The sequence below is a fragment of the Symphodus melops genome, assembly GCF_947650265.1.
Source record: "Symphodus melops genome assembly, chromosome: 2".
NCBI lineage: Eukaryota > Metazoa > Chordata > Actinopteri > Labriformes > Labridae > Symphodus > Symphodus melops.
The window spans coordinates 26,981,976-27,008,849 of record NC_136692.1 but is presented as its reverse complement, the minus strand read 5'-3'; the positions used below and the strand labels follow the sequence as shown (position 1 = coordinate 27,008,849).

Below are 26,874 nucleotides of genomic sequence, written 5' to 3'. Positions count from 1 at the left end.
TGTGCCAGCCTTGGTTGGCCATTACAAACACCATGTTCAAACATAGGATGTTTATAAGTGTACATGTTACAAGAGCACCCGAGTGCCAAACAATGGACTCTGGAAGCAGCTGACAGGTATCGATGGTTCGGAGGGCTGTGGCTTCACTGGATGCGGAAGCAAAAACCTGGGTGTGGGAGGACTTCGGGGAAGCTTTGGAGAAGGACTTTCGGTTGGCCTCAAGGAGGTTCGGACAAACGGTTCAGGAAGCGAAAGCAAGGCTTGCCCTCGGCTGTTATCAGCAGGGGTGGAGAACTGGTGACCCGGACTGGGGAAATTGTTGGGAGATGGTCTTCTGTCTAGTTTCTTCCCCTCAGACCTCAGCCTCATGAACAATGTCCCATCCTCCCACATAACACAGACTCTCCTATATATTGGTAATTGCTTATATTCTATTTTATTTCAGTCAGTTAATTGCTGTATTATCGTATTTTAACTGGGTTTTTTTTGCACCAATAAACCAAGACACATTCCTTGTATATGTAAATGTACATGGCAATAAAAAACGATTCTGACTAGCTTCTTTCAAGGCATAAATACAAACATCAGTGTCATGCCTTGATTTATAACCAAAGTGATTATCAGTGGTACCAATATATTGAGTTAACCGCCCCAAAATAAAACTCTTGAAGACCTTAGATACTAAATGGTAGTTAGGCTCCAAACGCAGCTTTGTCCTTGATAACAGACACCAAAGTGACAGACAACATAATGTCTGGTAGCAGGCCTTGAGCCATTAGACCAGTAAAACAAATAGCAACAAGAATAGCAACCTTAAGGGTAGCAAACTTAAGTTGCTCTGCAGTGATGTGATCTTAGTCACTTGCCCTATTTTTCAGAGGCTGCAATATTGCTTGATTGACTTCAATGGCTGTTAAACCATACAAGCAATATTTCCCAGATTTTATGGCTCCCCATTTACACAATTAAATAAAGCATGCGGTAATGTTGCCCCATTGTACGCTAATAAAAGTGGGACAAGCCAGATTGCAGAATGTCTTCCTGAGCTGACAAATAGCAGGCGTTTTAACTCACACAAGGACTTTTAAGTTAATGATTAGCCTAAATCAAACTTTCCATCTATCAGTGAATGGTGGCTTTGTACTCTGTGGTCGCCTAATGTATCAAAATGTGATCTTAATTGAACATAATATAACTTGGCAACAAAAAAAAAAAAAAAGACGGTGAAATTTATGGAAAAGACGCGCAACACTTATGGTGCATTCATGTGGTGTCCGACACATCGGACAAACGAGTTTCCAAGTTGTAAAATGCACATCGGCCTACACTTGCGCAAGTCGGAACAAGAACTCGGAAAAGCCTTCGGTGCCCGACTTGACGTCAGAATCGTCATCACATGAGGGGCAAAATATATGTTAATGTTAACATGGCCTAATTTTTATTTATTCACGGTTGCACATCAATGTTTTGCTCAAATTTAACTTTTATCAGATACTAAATGTCATTGATCTTCGTAGCATCAACGCTGTTTTGTGCTGTTCTTACATCATTCAGACTTTCCCGAACTGAAATTATAAATGTGAACACAATGAGGTCGGAAAAACCGACTTGCCAACTCGCAAAATTGGATCACCTGAGCAGGACATGAATGCAGCGATACATGTCGGCTAGATAAGAACATGTTTGTGATTGGCGCTGATGGGGCACGTGACGAGTCTCAGCTCTCGAGGCAGGTGAACCTGCGCGCACACTAGTTTCAGTTATGACGCGTGCACGTGAATGTCTCTCTGTCGGAGTATGAGTTTTGCCAGTCCTCCGGAGCTTTTCTCGTTCAACCTGAGTAACGGCAGAGCACGAGGGACGTTTTACCTGGATGCGTAGCAAGTGACAGGTAAATAAATGTATCACATTAATAGCGCTCTAACGAAACAACACGTATTTCTGTGAGTCAAGCTGCACACTATACGGTTGAAACGTTGCTGTGGGAACCTGCAGGGGCTTTTTAGTGGCTTTACCCGCCTGTGGTGGTTTCACCTGTGAGCTCGAGCAGCTGAGAGCAGGGAGGCACCTGTTCAACAGGTGGAGCAGGACCTGCCGCATTCCGTCACACACAAGGCATCCGCCTGTGACCATGTTCAACATTGGCGGATGTGTTTGTGTGACTGGTTTGTCCAGGATAAGGAACACATCGGCTTCTAATTGTGCTGAATGAAGGGCACCCCAAGGACCCCCTTCAGCAGCCTTTGAATGTTTTATGAGAGAGAGTAGGATTACAATAGAAAACCTTTAATGTGGCTGCACTGATTAAAAACAACTAGCTTTCGACTTCCATATTCGTGAGTAGGATTTGAGGAAATTAGTTCATTAATTTATACCCTGACGATTTGCAGAACAACCTTTGGTAGGGTGTGGGAACCACAAGTGAAACTGTTCTCATATTTAACAAATTACTTTGACTCACCGTGAATATCCTCTGTGTAAAGTTTACACTTTAATCAGACAATAATTTAGAATAAAAAACATATAATATAATCATTACATTAGTAATAGTTCACATTAGTGTTGTAGTACTGAGTGGCTCTTGATCAGAACATTTTTTGGGATTCAGATGAAAGTGAAGATTAAGGTTTAACTGCTCAGCATCTCTGGCCTGAAAATAGTAATTCTCTACATAATCTAGTGTTCTGCTCACTATTCTCTCAAATAAATGTTTATCTGTGCTGAAGCAGAAAATACATTTCACTGACAGTCAGAGCTTACTGGAGTTTAAAACACTTCTTCAGTTGTGTGGAACTGTCATCAACCAAAAGATTTAGTTTGAGACCAACGTGATACCTCCTCTGGGTGTTCAAAAAATGAAGCTAATGCAGTCGTGCAAAATCCTGCAGTTCCTAGAGTGTCCACTTTCAGACTCAGTTTTATTGCCAAGAACATTTACATTATGAAACTGAAACTCATGTACACATTCAAAAGAAATTAACATATTTACTAATTAAAAAGTAAGCATTTCTCTTTAGCTCGTGTCTCTATCACCACAAACTGGAGGGAGGGAGATTTATTTTGACAACTTAAATGTAATACAGGATAAGAAGGCATGTAGCTGACCTGATGGACAGGTGGGTGCCATGTAACTGTTTGTCGAGAGGCTTAAAACCCACCTCAGCTCCAGCTCTTATTCTGTGGTTGTCTGAAAGTGAGGCAGCATGTGACCCCCATGGACGGGACTGCAGAGCCCGCTGCAGCGACAGATGGCTGACTTCATTCCGTCCATCGTCTATGATACACAACCATTCAAACGTGCTCATAGTTACAGCAGAAATAAACGTGTTTACAGCCCTGCTTCTAAACACTTTTGATCTGAATAGGTCATGTCTTTATGTCTTTAACACTTGACGATTGGGGAAAACAAAGTATTTGCGAATGATTTTTTTCTTCTCTCGCAGTTTTATGAGTAATATTTTGGCTCAAGCGTTGGTTTCTCTACACACGGTACAATCCCTCCCTATCGATGTCTTGCAGTGGGGCACTGACTGAACAGAGATTTAAACCTGTAAAAAAAGGTGTGAAAAACATACGTGCTTTATTTATGGAGGTTTAATTGACCTTTTGTTCATTTTGCAGTTGTGTTTAAATAAAAACATAACCCTAAAAAGTTCTGCCATCTCTTTTTCCTCACTTGTAGTGGGACTGTTTACCCAGAATGCTCCAGTTCTGGTCTTGACTAAGTCGCTGCAATGACGTCATGGCTCCTCAAACATTTGAGCAGTCTTCTCGTCTGTGCAGGGAGCTGATGAGTTCTTTCTTCTGCTTGTGAAAATGCTCATGCGTCCTTGTCCTTGAAGTTTAAACTCAGTGATTCATCCTCTGGTTTGTGTTGTCTTCTTTTCAGATGCTTCACAGTCCAGATGTAAGAGCACAGACCTCACAGACCTGATCCAGACCTAACAGGTCTCAGCTTGGTGAGCTCCCACCTAACATGTAGCACCCAATCATTGTACTCCCCTGTTGTCAGTATAAAGCCTGTTATAAAGGCTAACACAGTAGACTGACCTGAGATTGTATTTTATCACTTCGTTAACATTATGTCCAAACAGGAATCAAACTAATGATTTTGTAGTTCTCCTGTGATGTTTACACAGCTGCTGATAGGTGCGCTGTGCTGAAGTTCTAGAAACAGATCCAGTGGGGAGGGGTGCTGACGTACCGCAGCGTGCACGATGTGTGTGTGAATTGGGATTAACTGTGGGGTGTTCCATCAGGTGAAAGAGAACATGTTCTCGCCCTTTTCCATCCTTACAGTCTCATGTGTTCTAAATGAAACGTGTGCTGTGCTTTGGTCCAAATATAACATGAATCAAGAACCAGAGCAGGTTTGTGACCCTGTAGGAACCAGCTCTCTCAGAACTTTCCGTTTGGTGCGTGTGTCTCTTTAAATACAATAAACACCCCCGAGTTTTCCCAGTAGACATCACTCCTCTGTAGTGAGAATAAAAATGGCAGACCTGAGCAAAAGTTTAGCTCTTTGCTGGGGGGTGGAGGTATCAGGGGAGGGGAGGGGTTTTCCCATGTTGCCAGACTAATGCAGATCACAAACACAGGACAGGATGGATTTATGACTCGGCTTACCCAAGTAAATGTTCAAAAACTATGTGAAAGTGGATTTTTCATAACATGTCCCCTTCAATTCACAACCCTGCAGCTTTTTTTTTGCCTCTGTTGCAGCTGTTTTTTAAAGTGTTGCTGGCACCATATTTAAAATAAGCTGAAAACAAAGTTTCATCATTTAATGTGTTGTCTTTGTGCTTTTAAAATAAAAGTGGGGTTTCAATCTTTTAAAAGTCATCACATTCTGTTTGGGGTTTTTTTTCATATAATTTTCCAACATCCCAACTCTGTAGCGAATGGGTTTTTATAATAATAATTATAATTTTATTATATCATTTATCTAAATGAACATATAGGGACAATTGAACATTTGGCCTGATCCTTTGAATCAAAGACTGAATCTTGTGTTCTTATATGAAGAGCACAAAGTCTTCCTCATCATCCTACATGTCATCATCACTAGTTTTACATGAACTGACCCCTCTGACGATCTTACCCATGTTTTTATTTTTTCTTCCCCCAGCTGTCCGTCACCATGGCGATCCAGGTGTTAGTCCCTTCTGTGGCGTCGGTGTTGGGGCCCACTGTGCTGTCCATGTTCAGCCTGGCTCTGCTGCTGCTGCTGTGTGTGATCAGGAAGAAGAGGCGCATGGAGGGAATGTACAGGCCCAGTGCGGAGGAGAAGAAACAGGCGAGAGTAGCCGGGTCCGAGAAACCCGGCCTCCCTCTGCCGCTGCCTAAAGAAGAACGCCTCATATGACGAACATAAAGAAGCGGACATACACAATTTCACCTTCATGACTATGGGCAAACCAATCAACACCTTGTTCCTTCAAAGGTTTCATGGACCCATCTCTAACATCTTCAGACACTCTGAACCGCACATTTTCTTTTTGGGACAATAAACACACCGATCAGCCTGCCGGTTCCGTCAGCTGTCTCACTGCATGGAAAATATGTCTCATCAGTTTTTTTGACATGAGCTGAAGAGTGTTGAGTTTTTTGTATTTGTCCTTTTGTACTGTTATCTTTCTTATATGTAATTATGCAGAACATATCACCTTTTCACTATTTTAAAATTATGAAGGATATTGATTCAAACACCATTAATGACTTTTATGCACTTTATGTTATGCTCGGAGAGGCACATTTTCTGTAAATAATAAAAATCACTTTGTATGAAACATAAGTAGTCCTGTGAGTAAAACAGGAATGTGCACACATTGACTCTCTTCCTGACTTGGGACTGATGGAAATGTTAAAACATTTGAGTTTTTGAGTTTGACAAGTTGCACAATCCAAAAAATGATTGTTTGCTACTTACCCTGCTGTTGGTAAGTAGCCAATGAAAATCTTTTTTTTTTTTTTACACATGAAGAAAAAATATCCATGTATGAGGACAATTCTACAATTAATTTAGAAAAGACTTATCTTAAGTGTAGGACGTCTGAGGATAGGCACATTACAGAGGAGGCTGTCAGACAGTGCACAGAGGAAGATCACTTATATATACACATACACACACACACACACACACACACACACACACACAATGTATCGAACTATCCTAAGTTATCAGTATCATTAAGGTCATAGGTGTTACATGAAAGGGCTTTAACTTTTCTTAAAGGTGCAAAGGGACGGCAGATTGGGGTGGAGTTTAGGAGTTCATTCCACCAGCGAAGGGCGACAGAAGAGTCTAGGTCCAGACTGGTTGTGAAGTTTGGATATGCTGCCTTTCATTGGCTGAGAGAGTATAACCTGGATGAGAGAGTTTAGGTTAGGAGGAGGAGGAGTGCTTTTTGTCTCTGTTTTCCAGAGTTTTAAATCTGACGCGAGCCGTATCTGGGAGCCCGTCGAGGAAGATGAACGGCAACGTGACGTGACTCTTTTGGGTAGGTTGAACACCTGTCGCTCTGATGCGTTTGGGGTCGTCTTTAAGGGTTTGATAGTGAGTGCAGGAAGAGCTGCCGGTGAAGAGTTAAATGCCTGATATCACGAGTGTGTAGCAGGAGCTGTGTCACATTCTCTGACAGGTACGAGCTCATCTAATGTTGTGAAGGGAAAATCAACGTGACAAACAAGATGTGGTTAGTGATTTGTAAAACATGCACCGTATACACTTTTGGAGAAATTATTTCTTTATTTCAACCATCCTGCATATTGGCCTTTAAATCTGAATATAAATCATAATTTTCTCATCTTATAAAATACAAAACAAATAAATAAAATCAAATATTTGTCCAATCTTGATGTCAGAAAAATAAATTGCATTTTTTTTAAGCCTGTGAAAAAAAAAAAAACGACTGCAAAGAGTTGATGGTAAACTTGTAACATTTGTGAAGCCCACCGTGTCACCTGTTACTAATCATGAAGCACACTTCAGTCCACGTTCCCCTGACAACTAATGCACGCGTCAGCTGCGTCAAAATGCGTCTCGCTGTTTCATGCCATTTATTTGAATCACTCATGGTGTGTAAACAGCTTAAGACCTCTTGTCTCCCTCTTCAACCAGATGAACTGAGTTTACAGTATTGTCTTCATTAGGACCAGCCCTGACGCTGGGGGAATGTAGGCCTCAGGGAACATACTGTAGACCCTGGAGGACTATAATCACATCCATCCACGGGAAGACAACTAAACTTGACGTCAGTCTGTTTACTGGAGGAAAAAGAGAAAGGTGACAAAAACAGAGCTAAAAAGTAGATAAAGATGTAAAAAAAAAACTCTATGACAGAAATGTCATTTATTATAATCACACGTGAAGTAAACAGTGGAGCGTGATATGAGATACAGGCACGTTTTGAGACGATGAATGGGGAAAAAAAAAAAGTTCAACAGACATGACGAGGCAGAAAAACTCAGTCAGGTGCTGCTGGGAGTCATGGCGATCCTGTCACTGTGACACTTCACCATCGGTGGAAATGTTCAGTTTAATGTGAGTAATGCCTATAGCTGCTTTATAAAGGCTACACAGTAAACAGTTGCCATGGACGTATCTCTAGCTGTAGATCTACTACTTTTTTTTAGGGGGGGGGGGGCAAAGACATTTCTAAAACATTTCCAAATCAATACTTTCAAGGTGCGATAACAAGCCGCTCACCTCACATTATCCCTTTAAATGTTCCAGTTTGTTCCTTTAACCTTCAAATCTCTTCTTCAGCTCAGACACCTTGATCGGCGGCAGCTCCGTCTCATCTGAGCTATCTTTCTTCTCTGATACAGTTGAGTCACATGGCGGCTGAGATTGTGCGTTGTCCTTGTTCTGAAACCTGTTGCAAACTCTGCCAGGTTCACTCAGCTCTTTGGCTCTTGATTTCAGCTGAAAGATCTGAGCGTGCCCCTGAGACTGAGACTGGAAGCGTTCGACGGCAGACAGGATCCTCGTCGGAGAGGTCGTCGGTCTCATCCCCCGCTCCACTTCCTTCACTGCTTCGTCTCTCCTCATCTGTGGAGCTGCTGGAGGTTCAGGGTCGGGGGGATGGGAGTTCAGGTTTGTCAGTTTACTTTCTTGGTTCTCTGTTTCTTCTTCTTCTTCTTCTCTTTTTTCATCGTTCTGCATGTGAACTTCTTCTCTTTCAAATATCTTTTCACTCTGATTTTGCTCATCTTCACTTTTTTCTTTCAACCCATTCTCTGGATTTTCAGACATTTCTTTCACTGGATCTTCTCCTAAACTCTCCCTCTTATCTGTCATTGGCTCTTCCTTTAACTCCACTTCTTTCAAGTCATTTCTGTCTCCTGTTCCTCCTTCTTGGTTTTCATTTATTGCTGTGTTCACTTCCTCCTGTTGCAATCCGCTTTCCTGCTCTTTAATTTCACACACTATCTGCAGACTGTCTGTATCCTCGTCTTTTGGTACGCTGGCGTAGGGGCTCGGCCAATCAGAGTCATCCACCAGGTCTGATGGCTCCTCTGCAACTTCCAGATTCCAGCTGTGCAGGCTGCCGCTGCCACTGATGGACAGAGATAGACTCTCCTGGCTCGGGTTGGCTGGATAACCAATCTTGAGGAACAATGACAGTAGTTACAAGACTGGAAATAACACATGTGCTTTTTATCCGTGTGTGTGTGTGTGTGTGTGTGTGTGTGTGTCAGTCCCTTTCTTTTTACCTTTGTGATATAGTCATGACTGTCTGATCCAAACAGGTCTAGGCTGCGTGTGCCGTACAGAATGCCGCGCTCGTGGTAGCTGCGAGAACTGAGGGTGTCGAAGATCTCCCCGAGCAGATCCATTTCCTCCGGGTCACACAGCGGAGAGTCTTGGCCCTCGTCTTCCTCCTTCTGGAGCTCAGAGTCAGGCTCGACCACCGACTCAGACACGGCTCTGATGAGCACAGAATAAAAACAGAATCACCCATGAGAGAAAAAAAACATGCTGTGTATTTTTTTATCTTTGTTCCTAATTTGACATTTTTCTCTCACCCGTCCCATGTATCGTCTGAGGACTTTGGGTTCTCGTCGTTTCTGGGAGACCTGTGTTTGTGAACAGGCCGACGGGGACGTGACTAACAGGAAGCAACATGAAGCCACACGAAGCAACAGAGCAAAGCAACGCAACATTCCCCCAAAGTGTTACATGTCGTCACAAAGAAAGCAACACATAATAATAAATGTCCTTTAACTGTTTTTAGCACCAAACGTTCACTGAACAATGTTTGTTTTCTGGATTTTTGGGGTGGAGTTAATTCAGTTATGATGAGCAGAAAACTAACAAAGGATGAGAAACTGGTGGAGTTGTGATGATGGAAGAAATGCCTCTTTGGCTCGACCTCACCCACATTTTTTCCACATTAGAGCGGAGGAGGACAGAAATGTACCTGTGCATTCAAATTGCTTGAAATGTAATCAAGCAATTAACCGTAAATAAATAGAGTAAATAAATTGTGTGGCTCAATAAAGGTTCTCCCTGGTTTGTCGTGATTTAAAGAAACATTTTCTCTCACCATCCCAAAGTGTTGCGTGATCGGCAGGCGGTTCTGCAGGCAGTCAGATTTGGCACGTCGGTGTGACATGGATCCTCCTCTCTGCAGGGAGTGTTCTTCATCGTGGGTCTGCACCACACAAATTAGCACGAGATTAAAACTGCAGCAGAATATTCATCAGTGGAAAACACGCTCCCACGAACACACAGACCCACCTTGTGAGTCAGAAGGTTTTTCAGGCCCGACTTGGTGAGACCTTTGGCCTGTGAGGGATGAACAAGAGTGTGAAAAGAGATGATCGAGTAAGACAGACTGGAGTCATTTGATCTCCTGCCACAAAAAAACAAAAACAAAAAAAAGAACCTGTGTGTGCACTCACCCTAATGTTTGCTTTGGACCTCATGTTCAGTATGAGCGCTCCTCCACCCTTCTGTGCAACGCACGAGAGCATTTGTGTAGAACTTTTCATAAAATTTGGAAAACAAACTTAAAAAAAATATATCAGAAATAGTTTACCTTTAGATTACCAACTAACTGCTGATAAGATTTGCTTCTCCCTATAAAAGTGGATAAAAAAGAGGGATGAAATATGAATGACGATAAATAGAATGTAAGTGAAGGAAATGACACGCACAGGTACACACCTGCAGTTTCACACTTCAGGATCTCCTCTTCAAAGAGATCATCGGGCTCCTCGCCTTTTTTCAGAATATCCAGGCGGTCGTCAATGAACTAAAATAACATCTACTGGTTATTTATTTATTGTCAAAGTATTAAATGTGTGTGTGTGTGTGTGTGTGTGTGTGTGTGTGTATATATGTGTGTGTATATATATATGTGTATATATATATATATATATATATATATATGTGTGTGTGTGTATATATATATATATGTGTGTGTGTATATATATATATATATACACACACACACACACACACACATATATATATATAAAGTAGAGGGAAGCAAAATTATATAAATTATAATTCAGCTTTAACTACTTCCTAAGTAGTCATTAAGCAGTTATTAGGAGGGTATTAAGGGTTATTAGCTTTAGGCTATGGTCATGTAGAATAACAAATGAGCCCTTAATAATGATAAATAAGCCATTAGTATGCTACTAATTAGCATGCTAATAAGCATCTAGTTAACCCTGAGTATTTTGAGCTTAGTTTAATGTGTAATCAGACTCACAAACCTTCTCTGGTTTAACCCTGTATACCCATTTATGTTACAATTTGACCAAAAAACAGCCCAGATGTTTAAATCAGACCACATAGAAATGTTTAAAGAGGTGGAAAGGGCTATATGTCCTCTGTAAGGTGTGAATCTGCAGCCTGGAAATTGTATGTCAGTAACTGTAATTCACTGGCCAATAGGGCGCACTCCTATCTCTGCCCAGCAGAGGGCAGCAATGACCTGTACCTGTTTAAAGAACTGGAGATGAACAGCGCTCTGTAGGAACTGCCTCATGCTGGAAGACTTGTGATCTAGAAACAGCTCCTCACTGAACCACACATCACCCTCCTGCAAAACATAGACGCTCACATTAACAAGCCCACATGGCTAACATGCATATAAAGGTGCAATCAGGGCACTTCATCAAACTTTGTTTACTCCAATTTTATTTTCTTTGATTATTAATATGGTGGTCAAGGCTTAACATGAGTGCTACTGACTACCTGGTGACACTGTATTGCGTCCCTGTAGCCTCCAAACAACAGAGCCTGAGTTTTCAGGAAGGCCTCGGACACACCGCAGCCAGCAATCAAAGCCTGGCGCTTCAAACACATCTTCAGTCCAGACATCTGGAGACATATTTACACCTCAGTGAAAGAACACACATTCAGAGCACCTGCTGCTTAATAATAAGGCCCTGACTGAGCTACGATACCATCATTGGAGTTATACTTCTGACACGTGACTTACTGTAAAAATAAGAGGATACATAAACAACACACACACGTATGCACACACACACACACACACACACAAAACTTAATTACCACATCTGAAGGTATCTTCTTCAGGTCATCAAAGGGGGTTTCCAGAGTATTTGTGTCCACATTAAGAATTACAACTTCCTCCAGCCCACGACTCCTCACCCTCTGACAGACACACACACACACACACGCAGTTTGTTGTGTTATAAAGAAACACCTGTTGGATTTATAGATTTGTTTGTTAAGTAAAATGCTCAAGCATTGTAGTAACTAAGTCGTTACCTCAGATAGACTGGTATGGACCCCTATTAGATATGGCATAGGAGCGCTGTAAGCAAATGATAATGTGTTAGTAGTTAGGTCATACAGACAGACAGACAGACAGACAGACAGACAGACAGACAGACAGACAGACAGACAGACAGACAGACAGACAGACAGACAGACAGACAGACAGACAGACAGACAGACAGACAGACAGACAGACAGACAGACAGACAGACAGACAGACAGAGTTCTTACCAGCAGTAGTCCAGTAGGTGGGGGGGCAGCACAGGGATGAAGATGTGTTGCCAGTACATGGGATATAACACTGCACTGAGTGCGTGAACACAAGACGTCAGCTACACAAAACACAGGAAAGGAGGACCGTTTTAGAGCCTGCGGTGTGGTCTGCCATACAGATAAGACACCTACAGTAGCCAAAGACTGTGTGAGTGTAAGACAACACGATGGTGATTCTAGCTGCCATGAGGTTCTTCTAAGTATTTGCATTGAGCAGAAGCTATTGTGGTTTCTGTCCACAGTAGGGTTAGGTGAACTGTGATGGTTGGGAGCTTTGGTTTTATTATGATGCTGTAATAAGTTAGTCTAAGTTTTGTGAGAATGACCTGCAGACTGAAGTTAAAAAGACGTGTCTTACAGTGCTCAGTTTGCTGGCAAAGATGAGAATGCGTCTCTCAAACAGGATGCTGGCATAGAGCTGGAGCAGGTTCCCCACATCAACGGCCACAATCAGCTCAGTCAGGTTCCTCTGCATTGACACAGATGCACGAATGCAACAAAAGCATCAGAGTGAATTGGCAGAATAGGATTTGTAAGAATCTGCCCATCATTAGTAAAATATAAAACACAAACTCTGAGATCAGTTTGACTTTAACTCACATTCTCAGGGATTGAAGGGAGACTTCTGGGGTCTGGAGCGATGAAGTAAGGAACCTAGTCGAGACAAATGAAAGAAAACCTTGAAATCAGGTGTTGGTATTCATTACAGGTTACATGATCAGACATTAGATTAGATTATTAGATTATTAGTTGTTAGTCATTCCTCCACTGGATACAAATCACCTTAACCAGCATTACTCCATATTATTAGCGATTGGTAGAATATTTACTGGGAAAAAAACAATAACTAAGATGATCCCAAAGTTTGTTGCTGAAATAAAAAAGAAAACGAACAAAGACTATCAAGTCAAAAGTTAATGAAAGTAACAGCAAGTCTTTCCTTATTTCATAAATCTTTTTACCAAATGGTTTGATTAGACAATCCACTTCAGGCTACATAATGATGATGTTCGCATTAAGTCAACAGAAGAGCGTACTGTATGAATGCATACGGATGGGATTAGTTACTTCTGATGGTCTCACTACAGAGCAGCCTCTGCCATCAGAGAGTGAATGTGCAGGCGTGACCTGTGGTGTAAAACCACTTTGAGTTGCCATAAAACTAGAACACTATACAAGCTCAACTCTTTTTACTATTAACCATTTACCTGCTGCACCACCCATACACACTTGTCCCCAAATCAATTTATATGGATTCCAAATGAGAAAAAAATATATTCCTTTTCCCATTCATTTTCCCAGGGTTTGAAATGAGCAAATACTTTTTTAATTTGGAATGAAACAAAATGCAAACATTCAAATCATACAACAACGCTGAATTAGAGCCACAAGTAGGTATAGTAACATTTCAAGTTAGTGCATTAACGGGTCATTCATGTTTTAGAGAGTAAACATTGACATTTTAGTTCAGGTTGTGTAAATCATATTTGATTAGAGTAGTTAGTGACAAGTCCACAGACATCAGGTTTAGCCACCAAGCGTACCAGCAGGAGTTAGTCTGTATCTGCTCAGGCACACAAACTCCTGCGGTGGGACTCACCGCCTCTTGATCCTCTTGGTGTCCAACAGGATGGGACACCTCTGTGCTGACCAAAAGCTGCTCTCCCTCAGAAGAAAGCACAACACACTAACCACTGACGATACAGCCGTAGATTCATGTGTGACTCCTGGTTTTTATTTGCTAAAGGCTCAACTATACTCAGATCTGATGGGAACTAGAAATAAAACTCTATACCAGGCTGCACCCTCTGATTGTTTTATTGTCCATCCCAACATAAAGGACATGTAAAAGTATAAAGGTAGTGATGATTGTGTTATATCTTGTTTTGTACGTAAAGAACACAGAAATGAGCCTTAATGGGAGATTTTACCATCTGAAGAGTGACAGATCCTGGTGTCAGTGGTACAGGCTGCGCGTAGAGTGCAGCCAGCAGTGCTTTCATCTCATTGGTCTGTTGAGAAGATCATGGTTGTCATGGTTACTTACAAACTTGGGCAGAGAAAATGAAAGAGCAAAAAGATCACGCACGGGAAATGAGAACATACCTGTCCTTTTGTGAGGTAGTCAGCCAAGTTGTTGAGAAGTTTGTAAAACACTTCAAACCAAGGAAGGTAGCTGTAATGAAATGTATTTAGAATTGCTGTCAGTCAGTGGTGAAGATGTGGTTTACTGCATATGAAGATGGACGGAGCAGCATGAGTGTGTGACAAATCGACACAAGGACCTGTTCTGTTGTGGGGAGAGCAAACCTGCGTAGGTGTAATGCATTAACCCAACAAATAAAAAAAAACATTTAGTATTCATGTAGCATATTTTTATTTGAGACTGTGATGTGCTTCTGTACTGAGCAGGGGAATCTATGGCCTTTTATCTGTAAGTTACATTTGGGCTTCAGTTAGTGGGAAGGGTGTGGTGTCAGCACGATATGTCAGCGTGTATTGCAGGAGGGATCTTGGCTTCAATTTTATGGTACAAAAGGAGAGTGAAGCATGCTGTCCATATTACTACAACGTCATTGATTCTTACACTTTCATGCAGTTACCTGAGTATACAAAGGCAGGTGTGTGTGCTGTTGGTGAGCCGACAGAATCCAAACCTCTGGCATCCCTCTATGTCAGTCAAAACAAAAGTAAAGTGCTGCACGGACACGCCCTCCCTCACTCTGTGTGGACGAATGTAGAAGGAGGGGAGAAACAGAGAGGCTGTCAACAGTTCATCACAATTATTTCATTGCGTTTCTTTAGGCTCACACAGTGTCTCCCTGTAGTCACAGTGATGGAAAAGAACACTGCACAGCTCAGCTCAGCTTCAAAGTAATATCTATCTTATGAGATCAAACATTTTACTTTGTTGCTGCGTCTTTGAGCTGGTTTCATTTAGTTTTTTTATCCGTAACAAGTTCTTTTTTCTGTGTAAAAGTTAATATAACCTTGGATCTAAGGTCCTTACTTTATTTTAAAAATAAAAAGCAGCGTTAAATGTAAAGTCATCTCAGCTTAAAACAGTTCAATCCTTCAAAAAAGACTTTTAAAAAAAATTGTATACATGAAATTTGAAATGTGATTGAAAAATGCATTTAAACTACGATTAACTATTGAAATGTAGCAATTAATCACAATTAAAAATAATAATCGTTTGATAGCCCTCGTTGTCATATATGACTAAGATGGTAAAAAAGCCAATCCTTATTTTCAACATCAACAAAGAAACACAAAGAAAATCTCATGTCCAACTTTTTATAAATCCTTGGCCTTCTTATTCGTTTCAATGGACGCCATGACATCACACAAATGTTGGCTCCATTCATGGCTCCTTGATTCATGTTAATATTCATTTTCACAGCATGACAAAGTCAAGCTGGAAGCTACATCGTTGAACTGATGAGTCCATAAGACAGTCGAGGCTGAGATCCAAGCGTGAGGAGACGAGGCTGAAGAATCTTTTATTATACTTATCACAACCAAAGTGATTTGACGTGATCTGGACTTCATCTTGATATTGCCTTTATAATGTTTTTACCTTATTTTTTATTTCATTTAGTGTTTTGTTTTTATTTGATCTTTACTGTAATTTGTTTTTTTGTATTACTTATTGTTTATATTGATTGTTTTCATTTATAATCATTCCTCGTTACTTTGTATATTTATTCTCATTTCCTGAATGTCCCTTGTTTCTTGTATTTTTTTCTTTATTCATCACACTATGTTTTGATATAAATATAATAATTATTATATGAACATCTACTCACCTGTGTATGTCATAGGGGAAGCAGAACCTGGGTAATGTTTGACAGCACTCCTAGAGTTGACAAAAATGTGTTTGTTAGTCTGCAGTGAAAGCTTGTTAGCCTCTTAATTCAGACAGCAGTGGACCGTGTAACTGACAAAACAACCTGCAGGGAAATTATACAGGAAAAAGTAGCTTTTTGCATCCAAGGCGGTAATGCTATCCTCAACTCAGTTCAAATCAAGAAGAGTCCAAAATTGAAGGAAAGCTTCAGTATTGGCTTCCATTTGGATGTGTTTTTGTCTCTCTTTGTTCAAATCAAAAATCTATTGCATTTTTATTCATAACACTGAAATGGCAAAACACTAAAGAATTTAAGGCTTCAAGAAAGGCATTGGACAAATCGATAGTGACGTAAGAGCTGCTTCATTTATCTGTGTTTGAAACATGCTGGTGTCAACCTGCCTTGAAGGAAGGACTGACGGCATTTCCATTACATTTCTAACTCTTTAAGAGTGTGGTGAAAATGACAAACCAAAAGCAAAATGACTTCTTATTGGAATGAAGAGGCCAAAAAGCCAAAGCCATGCTAGAGACCTCTGTGAAGCTGTAATAGGGTACATGGGCGCTTTGAGCTCGAGTCAACATGCCAAGTGCATGGAAAGGCAGACATTAAGGAAAAATTAGGCTATTATTAGACTACTATTGGTTTTGAGGGATGATAGGGTTTCAGGACAACATGTATTTTATTGCATTGACTGTACACTGTCCTGTACAGCTTAGTGTGTGATACGCTTTAATCATAAAGTGACTGAATCTAATGTGATCATCAGAAGGTTCACAGGTATTTGGTCATGCACAAATTCGGACAAAATTAATAATAAAAAAAAAACACCAATGAAGTTCAGAAGAGATGTAAAGGTCTGCATCAAATATCAATCATTTTGTTAAACAGCTGTTGAGTTCTTTCATTCTGATCTGACTATGACTATAGCAACACAGCTAGCATAGCATCTGCATATCCAAAAGCATGCAGGAAACAGGAGGGGGTACCTCATCACTGAAGTCCTCTGGAAACTGTAACAGTACACCAGGATCTGTAACAGTGAAAAAGAGCAACAAAATCATCATTACTAATACTCTAAACAGACTCGAGATTAAGAGAACGAAAGAAGAGTGTATTTTAGTTCAGGGAACGATGAGTGAAAAAGAAGACATATCTGGCAACAACAGTGAAAATGTAATTATGATTCAATTCAAACATCCGTAGTGTGTTTAAGCTCCTCAACTCACACAGCTGCTCAGTCTATTAAGACCATACAGGCTGTGAGGTTTATCTAGTCACATGACAGGAAGTGTGAGCAACTCTCAGTTCAGCAGATAATCTTCAGAACGAAATATTTCATGACGTACAATCATTTATGATGTGTTTGATGAGATGATTCTCAGGTGGTGTTTGATCGGTGGAGTGTGTGTTAATAAAATGATGAGAGTCACAGGAAGAATTTGAGGAACAATTTAATGCAACTTCTCTTTTGCTGACAAAAAATAACACTTGCATATTTAACCCATTAATGTCCACAGTGGAATTAAATGGTTTAATTCAAAGCATGTACAAGGTTGCATCGCCAGGATTTAAACAAAAAACACTTTCTTTCAGAGTCAAAAGGACCGGCAGGTTTTTTTTTTGTATTTTTTTTTTTTTTTTACAGAAATTCACATTGAATCAATGAATGAGGAATATCAACTCTTAAAAAGCTCAGTCTGAAAAGATTGATGATCATGCTCTACTCTGTCTTGGTTCAATAATCACCATTTGCAGACTTTTGTGATGTCTTCTGTAGGCGGTTTCTATGTCTGTAGCTTTTAATGTAAATAAGCAGTGTCTGACCACGCCCCCTTCTGAAAGGGGATGTGTTTGGGCTTTTGTGAGCATGCCTTAGCTTTATGGTGAGAAGGCAGACTCAGAGGGCAGAACAAACAACGAGCTGTGGGAGTGTCAACCACCTGTAGGAGGGGTTACTGCCCTTTGTGATGTCACAAAGGAAAAGCTGGGGAAAGTGGAGCAGGAAAAAAACAAAGAGGATGGACTTTTCACATAATTGGGGGTGTTGTCGACAGACTTGGGATCCATATAAGTATTGGGAAACATGTTTAAGTGTTTAATGCATAATATAGGACCTTTAAAAGTTATTTTTGTTCTAAAAAACACAACTTTATCCACCAATTCAGGTACGATAAAAATAGCTTTAGCGCGTTTTGTGTACCCTCAGGTATTTTTGATCTGAACGATGTTATCTCCCACAAGAAAAAAAAAAAAAAAAAAAAAAGAAGTAGCTTGTCATGAATAAGTTAAACCCTTAGAGGCCACATTAGAGACTGAGAGAGGACTCACCTTTGTCTCTGGCTACAGGACATGATGCTTCAAAGAACCAGTAGAAGGTTTGCTCAGGGTTAGGTCTGACAGGAAAAACATTCACAGTGCTGATTTGAGATAAGGCTGACAGTATGTTACCAAAATCTGACTTACATTTATCTTTCTGTATCGCTTCAATCATTGATTTAAAAAATGTACAACATGCTGCATATTGCCTCAGATGCTTTTTAAAGACCAAGTGTGATAGATTGACTGTGATAGTGTGGGTCAGAAGATAATGCTACAACAAGTGTGAATTAATTCAAATATTTAATTGGTTTTGTGAAACAGGTACAGATCAAACAGTGAGCTGTTTCTTAAAACACAGGTCTACTATGAAGAGTGTGGCATCACATTCAGGCCAACAGAGCTGCTGCAGGAAGCTTCCTGTGCAGTTGTGAGAGGAAGTAATAAAAACCACAAGAACAGAGTGAAGGGCAGACTTATGAAGATAGAAGATAAACAAAAACAACACAATTAACTTACTTCAGTCTGGAGCCCATGCTGTCAGGATGTGTGTGTGTCCATGTGTTAGTCCAGGAGGGTGCAAGTATTCAGGCGGTCTGCTGTTTAAAGGTCATTCCTTAGATGTAGCGGTGATGTAAAGTAAAGCAGACGACAGCAGCAGCAGTCTGCACGATCAGCAGTGAAGTGAAGGAACACTTCCTGATCACTGGGTTTTGTATTCTGTGTGTGTGTGTGTGTGTGTGTGTGTGTGTGTGTGTGTGTGTGTGTGTGTGTATGTGTGTGTGTGTGTGTGTGTGTGCATGCATTACATGAGTTATGAAACCAACTCTCCAACCTCTCACGCTTCAAGTTCACGTCTCTTCAGTTTCAGTTAAATGTTTTAACTTCATATTATTTAATGTAAACTTTCTCATTTATTGTAAAAGGTTTGCAATTAAAGGACAAACTAATCTGAAGCATCTGCCTTCATGACACAATGCCCGAACATAGAACAAGGGCCGAGTAAAGACTTTCTTATTGGTGACTCCATCACCAATAAGAAAAGAGAAAATGAAAAACAGTGAGGTCTACAGAAAAAGATTACAAAGAGAACAGGGAAGAGAGAGCCAGGGTCAGAAGGTTAGTGCTCCCCTCCATCATGATACCATGTGGAAGGATTCTCCAACTTAGAAAATTATCTTACATGAAGCTCATTTTATGTTCGTAAATATCTATATAGAAATATATACATAGAAGTATGAGAAGTTGGGGTGCTGATGGCCTAGTGGTTATATCGCCCACACGATGTACAGAGGCTAAAAGTACTTGTTGCTGTGGTTTCAAATCCAACCTTTTCTGTCATCACCCACTCTCTCCTCTGCTGTCCTTTCCGATAAAAGCAAAAGTTCCCAAATTATAGCTTAAAGAAGTATGAGAACTTTCTCTAAATATCTGTATCAATGTCCATATTTCATAAACAATTAGCCATTGTTTTTATCAAAAAAAATCCAGAGCCACTGTGTAATGCTGTCACTTATATACAGTAGATGGATAGTGGAAGTTACAGGTGATTATAATGACCTGCTCAGAGACCTCACGGAGATTCTCATGAAAGAAATACTTTTATTTGGTTTCACTTTTATCTCTTTATTTCTGCCAGAGCCACTTCTGCCTGATCACGTCATAAACAGGAACTGTTACTGTATGAATACTGAGCTCCATATGACACATGGTCTATGAACTGACTATTTCAGTATGTCAAAAACACTGGAGCCAATGAGGAATCAGTGTAATGCATGACCTTTTGACCTTTGTGATATGAAAAGATGATTTGGTGTAATTGCTAAAATCTGTACTTTTCCTTTAAATAATGTCTGTCATGTCTTTAGAGAGCAGCTGGTTTAACAGGTTTCTTGCTGCCCCCTTGTGGTTTTTGTGCAGAACTGCTTCATTCTTAAATCAGGTACTCCATTTTGGTTTGCCTTTATGCAAGTCATCAGCAAAACCAGAATCCAAATGTTGTCGATTCTCTTCTTCAAGGACACTTCGCAGGCCGCAGGAACTTCTGGTTTTCAGCCACTGCCTCATTATTGGCTTATCATTTCCAAAAAAAACATCATAATTACTGGGATTTGACATTTGGTGTGTTGTCTTTGTTCTAATTTCAATTAAATATTGTGTTGAAATGACCAAATTTTCTGTCTTGATTTACACACAGCCCCATCTTTTCTGGGACACGTTTGTAAAAGTTTCACATTTACAATAAACACAAAGACAAGAAGGGGTTTGAAACAACAAATTTATTGGGAGTAAATGTCAAATTAGACAAGTGATCATATCCTTGTGAGCTTTATTGAATTATTGGCCCAGTTATGAAAGATAATGTTTAACATAAACACAGAACTACTGACAAAAAAACACAAGCACATCTGTGTTAACTACCCGATATGTGGAGTGAAGAGTAAGTGTCGTGAATCCCATTCTGAGCGGAGCAAAGGGAAGGAAAGGAGAGAAGAGAACAGAATAGAGGGATAGGAGACGAGGCAAGGGAGGAGAGTGTGACAAAGAAAAGAGAACGAGAGGCAGAGTAGGATTCAGGTGGGTGGAATGATGGTTGGATGTACTTATGACAAGTGCATGAGGAATGAAGAGACGTTAGCCTTAGGCCACCTCCTCCTCGCCCTCCTCCTCAAACTCTCCCTCTTCGGCCGTGGCGTCCTGGTACTGCTGGTACTCAGACACCAGGTCGTTCATGTTGCTCTCGGCTTCTGTGAACTCCATCTCATCCATTCCCTCGCCGGTGTACCAGTGAAGGAAGGCCTTACGGCGGAACATGGCCGTGAACTGCTCAGAGATGCGCTTGAACAGCTCCTGGATGGCGGTGCTGTTTCCGATGAAGGTGGCGGACATCTTGAGGCCGCGGGGAGGGATGTCGCACACGGCTGTCTTCACGTTGTTGGGGATCCACTCCACGAAGTAGCTGCTGTTCTTGTTCTGCACATTCAGCATCTGCTCGTCCACCTCCTTCATGGACATGCGTCCGCGGAAGATGGCGGCGACAGTCAGGTAGCGGCCGTGGCGGGGGTCGCAGGCGGCCATCATGTTTTTGGCGTCAAACATCTGCTGGGTGAGTTCAGGCACGGAGAGCGCTCTGTACTGCTGGCTGCCTCTGCTGGTGAGCGGGGCGAAGCCAGGCATGAAGAAGTGCAGACGAGGGAAGGGCACCATGTTGACGGCCAGTTTGCGGAGGTCGGCGTTGAGCTGGCCGGGGAAACGTAAGCATGTTGTCACGCCGCTCATGGTGGCGGAGACCAGGTGGTTAAGGTCTCCGTAAGTGGGTGTGGTCAGTTTAAGAGTACGGAAGCAGATGTCATACAGGGCCTCGTTGTCGATGCAGTACGTCTCATCGGTGTTCTCTACCAGCTGGTGGACAGACAGCGTGGCGTTGTACGGCTCTACGACAGTGTCAGACACCTGGAGCAACAAGACAAACGTCAGCCAGGAAAAGCAAAACCAAACCAAACACAAACTAATGCAACATGATGGACGTACCTTAGGAGATGGCACCACGCTGAACGTGTTCATGATGCGGTCGGGGTACTCCTCACGGATCTTGCTGATGAGCAGAGTGCCCATACCGGAGCCGGTTCCTCCGCCCAGGGAGTGTGTCAGCTGGAAACCCTGAAGGCAATCGCAGCTCTCAGCCTCCTTCCTCACCACATCCATCACCGAGTCCACCAGCTCAGCGCCCTCCGTGTAGTGACCCTTTGCCCAGTTGTTACCAGCTCCACTCTGACCTGAAAGTAAAGGGTTGAATACGGTCAACCTATCGAATATAGTTTCACCCTTTTCATCGAGTCAAAATGGGCGAACAGTGAAACCAGGGAGAATCTGAACTTATATACAGAGTCAGTAGAATAAAAGGCCTTTAATGTCATTACATTACAATTGTACAATGAAATGATTTGGCTTCATCTTAAAGCACACAGCTGAAAAGTAAAGACAACAGAAGAAGAACATAAAAAAGTAACTCTAATTAAAGTGAGATGGTCAGAGTTATTTACGGTTAGCAGCATATTAAATGATACTTAGATAATAATACATTTTATTTAATTGCGCTTTTCAAGCCACCCAAGGTCACCTTACAGAGGATGAAAGCACGAAAGGATGAAAGAATGTTAAAACCAAACATAAAAATTGCAGAAATATAAAATATAATTATTGCTCACTGATACTTGTTCATGCTGTCAATAAAGACAGTCGTACTTTTCATGATGACCTACATACTGTACATGTGTCCTTGACTGATCACGTACCGAAGACAAAGTTGTCAGGTCTGAAGATCTGTCCGAAGGGGCCAGAGCGCACTGAGTCCATGGTGCCTGGCTCCAGATCCACCAGGATGGCTCTGGGCACGTACTTCCCACCTGAACACAAACGCACGGGTCAGAGCTTCACACTAAAAAAGGAAATCACGTTTGCTTCACTCGACTTGGTGATGCTGCTACACACCTGAAGCCTCGTTGTAGTAGACATTGATTCTGTCCAGCTGCAGGTCACTGTCTCCATGATAAGATCCAGTGGGGTCGATGCCGTGCTCGTCACTGATCACCTCCCAGAACTACACAGAGGTCGACGGGTTACATCGGTCAGAATACAGAAATAAAAAAATTTACATTACGGATAAAGGATTAAATCTACTGACATTTCAATATCCCAACATAGTATGATGTTCACTGCCTACATTTTGACTTTACAATCTGCTCCACCATCAGCGTCACTATGTGAGCATCAAAGAGCTGAAACAAGCGATTTGACTGATTAAATCACTGAATTCATTTTTCTTAAGATATTTTTAGGGGCTTTTAATGCGCGAGAGAGAGAGAGAGAGAGAGAGAGAGAGAGAGAGAGAGAGAGAGAGAGAGAGAGTCAGTAATCAGGGAGTTGGGGACTTCTACTTTAGCCTCTTTAAACCAACCACTGAATTATGATTCGTTTGAAAAGAGTATTTATTTGTGTTGTCAAGTATTCATTAGAACAAACGATTAATCGATGAATTTAAAGGATAATTAAAAGCTGAATCAATAATATAGACTACTTGTTTTGTTGCCATACTTCGTCAACCTTATAGTCCCACAGAAATGAAAAACATGTTCCCAGATGTTTATTGATTTATCAAATGTATTTCAATGAAGAACTTTTGGACTAATAACTGTCTGATGATTCGTCCTGCACCCAGGGGCGTTTACTCATTTCTCAACCAATTACACGGGTTTTTCAAAGCTAACGATCCAATCAAATTAATCAAGGACGTAATGTCCCGCCTTTTATCATGTGACTGGTTCATCCCATTTCATTTGAAATGACATCATGACACAGCAGTAAGACCTAGGTCCTGCAGTTCCTCTTGTGTCCTGTAGGCTGGCTGCAGAAGATGTTAAATGCACAAAAAAACAAAAAACAGAGATCAACAGGTTCAAGAAACTAAAGATTGGCTCATGTCCTGAGTGTACGGTTCTGAAGTTTTGGATATAATGAAGGATAAGTGTTATTCACACGAATGAGATAATAAGTAGCTGTCCTCATTGACAGGCCGGCGCGGTGTAACATTTTGTCCAGAGGCTAAAACCCCGACTCAGCTGCAGCCCTCAACCTGCCGCTAGGTTGACTAAAAGTGAGGGTGAGACAGCATTTTCAGCACGGGGTTCGCCATTGATGCGACTCCAATGCAAGCCAACTGAAACTTGGCTGTCTGGGCCCCAAAAAAATATCTTGTGGTTTCCCCATAAGCTTACTTTGAGAAGGTGTGTCGCGAATAATGTCGGAACAATTAATCATTTAAAAAAGCATTAGATCCTACAGTTGTAAAGCCGAATTTAGAGATATTTTGTAGACAATGCATGCAGATCAGAGCCACCACGGGACTCGAAGTGCGCATGCGCCATTTGCCCAGTAACGCAAATGATCCGGGTGCTTTCACACACACACAAGTCAGACTTCTTCTGCTTCATGCGCCACTGAGCAGCTTTCATTGGAGTGAACCCGGCTCTGCCTCCAATGCTAAATCCATTCTCTAAATGTGTCAAAGCCCCCTGCAGTAACACAATGACGAGACTCGGGCGTCATCATTTTATACGTACAGTCTATTAATTAAATGCTCTCTAAACTGGGTTTCATGGGGACTTTAAATCAGCCTCCGGATCACAGATACCTGAAGGCACGGGTGGATCCAAACTATCAGCCTGGAACTGAAGCATGGACGCTTATGACGAAATATTCTTTTGTGCGTCTATAATGATCATAATGATTATATGAACCATCACGTGCATGTGTGTGTGTCGTTGCACGTCTACCTGCCGCCGCCGCCGTCGTCAAGTGAATTCGGTGACTGAGCCACACCCCTCTAAATCCAATCCGGTGCAATCCGATTACATTTTCTTTTTCTTTAATGGTATGAATGTCAAGACAATATTTCCAAAGCATCAACAATACACATACTATATGTGTACTGATCCCTCTCTGAATATAGACACGCACACATGCGCGTGCATTCATTAGTGCGTGATTTTGGCATCAGCGACATCAGCAGGGATGTCTCGGCTTGCCACCGCCCATCCAGACAACAGACTCCATTTCTCTAGGTTGACCTATTTACCGTTTCCTGAAGACAAGCCCGCCTCTTTACAGCCGACATGTTATCTTATGCGCGGGTTTAAAAAGGTATTCTCACCTATAAACCGACCACTGTTAACAAGTACGTCAGCGGCTGTGGGTGTGTAATTTCATACCTTTGCTCCAATCTGGTTTCCGCACTGGCCGGCCTGCAGGTGCACTATCTCACGCATGTTGTCGTCGTGCTGTCGGGTATCTCAGGGAGAGAGAAAGAAAGGGAACGCTAACGACGGGCTCCTGTTCAGCAGTTGTTCGGTGTTGGCACTCCTGGTTCAGCACTCACTCTGGCAGAATGGCGGATGAGCTGCAGCTGCGTACTAAGTCCTCTTCCTCTCTCTTTCTCTCTCTCTCTCCCTCTGCCCTGCTTGGCCCCTCCTTTCACGGCTGCGCTGTTCATCCCTGTGCTGCAGCATGACGTCATCTCCATGACAACGGGAACCAGGTTCAGCCGGAAAAATGGCCTGGTTGGCGTGCCAGGTTTGGTGTAGGTTGTTTCTAAAGGGTGGGTATTAAGTAGCATAATGTTGACTGGTCATTGCTAGACGGTCCTTCTCGATAAAGCTTATAGCTCGGGCTTGCTCGGGTATGTGCCAGCTCCTTGTTAAATATGATGTAGCTGTTGTTGCCTACAAGCTTAGAATGCAGGGTGACCTGCACATTAGGCTAGCTGTCCCTTCGTCTCCCTCTCTGTGCATTCACATCTTATTAGCCTCCTACATGTCACTATCTGCAGCCTGAATCTTCATGCAGGCCTACTAACCATAGCAGCCTTTCTTACACTGTAAGATTATTTTGCATTGTCATCTGCACAGCGCCCTTGCACCTTTTGTGTTTTATACTTTACATTTTATGTTATATTTTATTTGTAATTGCTTCTTATGTTTCCTTATTTAAGTTCTTGCTATTTTCTTTGTTAAAGGGATACTTCACCTATATGCATTAAGCTTTGTAGAATTACGGGTATCCTGATCCGATATTGATGATTTTATCAGACTGCATCTAAAATTTCCAACATAAGTGCTCCGATAAGCAGACCATTTAACAGACTTTATAAGTATAATTGGATTTATTTCGATTTTTCAGGGTCTTCTTATGTATTTATTTTTTATTCAATTGGAGAATACTGTATGTATTAGAAGGCTAAAATGTATGCAACCAATTGGTTAATAATACATGTTCTCAGTTTGAGTAACATCACTTGTTCAATCCTTTTCTAACACACTACAAAATAAGTCATAAAAGTATGTATTATTCATGATGATATTGTATCGATATTGGCCACTACTCAAGGCTGCAGTATCGGTATCATAACAGAAGTGAAAAGTTGTATTGGGACATCCCAATTAGAATCCAGGTTGTAAAAAGAGGAGGAGGAAAGCCAGATGCATTTGTTTTTCTATTGTCCATATGTTGCAGGTTTGTGGACCAAAATACAAAATTGGCTAAGTCTGCACCATATCTGCTTTAAATTTGAACCGATAAACATCCTGTTTGGGATTCTGGATGAAGATGCGCCTCAGATAACAAATACTATCATTCTGTTATGCAAAATCTTCATATTTACAGCTCAGTCAAAGAATAGTTTGAATATTAATTTCTTCAAAAATACATTAAATTAGACAATATCTGTTGGAAAAAATAATTGCTATAAACTGTCACGACCCGGCTCAGGAGGTCACAACAAAGTATGGGAGACCACACAGTTTTTAAGTTATTCAAATCTTTCCAGTATTTATTTAACTCTATGCAAAGAATCAAAGAATGCGCAGTCAGTAAATCAGTGGTGGTTGCAACGTTGAACGTGTGAAATGTTGACCCCTGAGTGAGAGACAGAGCCAACTTTAATCCTCAGGCCCAGCCTGCTCAGGTGCATCAGATCACATTAATTGGCTCCACCCATTTCTGCTTGAAGACTACCTGAGTGAGAAGAGATACAAAACAGCAGGAAGAGCACTGACACAGTCAGGGGTCATCACAAAACCAATGCAAAGTAGAACATCATAAGGCAAAATG

The 26,874-nt window shown here is 41.4% G+C and overlaps 2 protein-coding genes and 1 long non-coding RNA gene across 3 annotated transcripts; 1 reads left to right on the top strand and 2 right to left on the bottom strand.

Moving 5' to 3' along the window:
- Positions 1-1,691: 1,691 nt before the first annotated feature.
- LOC306820214 lies at positions 1,692-5,146 on the top strand. Its single transcript, XR_013778651.1, has 3 exons — positions 1,692-1,891; positions 3,890-3,959; positions 5,129-5,146. It is a non-coding gene; the product is annotated as an uncharacterized lncRNA (long non-coding RNA).
- A 1,634-nt stretch (positions 5,147-6,780) lies between these two features.
- dennd1c (DENN domain containing 1C) lies at positions 6,781-18,873 on the bottom strand. Its single transcript, XM_079338097.1, has 24 exons — positions 18,730-18,873; positions 18,223-18,287; positions 16,881-16,924; positions 15,850-15,899; positions 14,644-14,763; positions 14,147-14,216; positions 13,972-14,052; positions 13,641-13,706; positions 12,641-12,694; positions 12,399-12,509; positions 11,999-12,099; positions 11,759-11,804; positions 11,540-11,641; positions 11,216-11,341; positions 10,959-11,060; positions 10,175-10,262; positions 10,047-10,087; positions 9,910-9,960; positions 9,746-9,793; positions 9,552-9,659; positions 9,031-9,113; positions 8,719-8,932; positions 7,709-8,611; positions 6,781-7,266 (listed from the first exon to the last, which is right to left on the bottom strand). Exons 1-23 carry the CDS (start codon positions 18,744-18,746, stop codon positions 7,745-7,747), a joined length of 2,655 nt encoding a protein of 884 aa, XP_079194223.1. The 5' UTR covers positions 18,747-18,873; the 3' UTR covers positions 6,781-7,266; positions 7,709-7,744.
- Positions 18,874-20,474: 1,601 nt separating this feature from the next.
- Positions 20,475-25,235, bottom strand: LOC306819799 (tubulin beta-4B chain-like). The gene is made up of 5 exons (XM_079337357.1): positions 24,978-25,235; positions 22,702-22,810; positions 22,506-22,616; positions 21,742-21,986; positions 20,475-21,663 (listed from the first exon to the last, which is right to left on the bottom strand). The coding sequence occupies exons 1-5, from the start codon at positions 25,032-25,034 to the stop codon at positions 20,851-20,853; spliced, it is 1,335 nt and encodes a 444-aa protein (XP_079193483.1). The 5' UTR covers positions 25,035-25,235; the 3' UTR covers positions 20,475-20,850.
- Between the last annotated feature and the right edge of the window lie 1,639 nt (positions 25,236-26,874).

Bases quoted from the DNA above. Each gene is read 5' to 3' on its own strand.
- dennd1c (XM_079338097.1), bottom strand. The intron at 14,764-15,849 runs GTGAGTAGATGT...TCGTCCACACAG, and splicing joins TTCCCCTATGACATACACAG to AGTGAGGGAGGGCGTGTCCG. The intron at 12,100-12,398 runs GTAAGACACGTC...TGTTTTGTGTAG, and splicing joins TTGCCAGCAAACTGAGCACT to CTGACGTCTTGTGTTCACGC.
- LOC306819799 (XM_079337357.1), bottom strand. From the start codon at position 25,034: ATGCGTGAGATAGTGCACCTGCAGGCCGGCCAGTGCGGAAACCAGATT. The intron at 22,811-24,977 runs GTATGAAATTAC...ACCTCTGTGTAG, and splicing joins GAAACCAGATTGGAGCAAAG to TTCTGGGAGGTGATCAGTGA. The intron at 21,664-21,741 runs GTACGTCCATCA...TTGTTGCTCCAG, and splicing joins GCGTGGTGCCATCTCCTAAG to GTGTCTGACACTGTCGTAGA.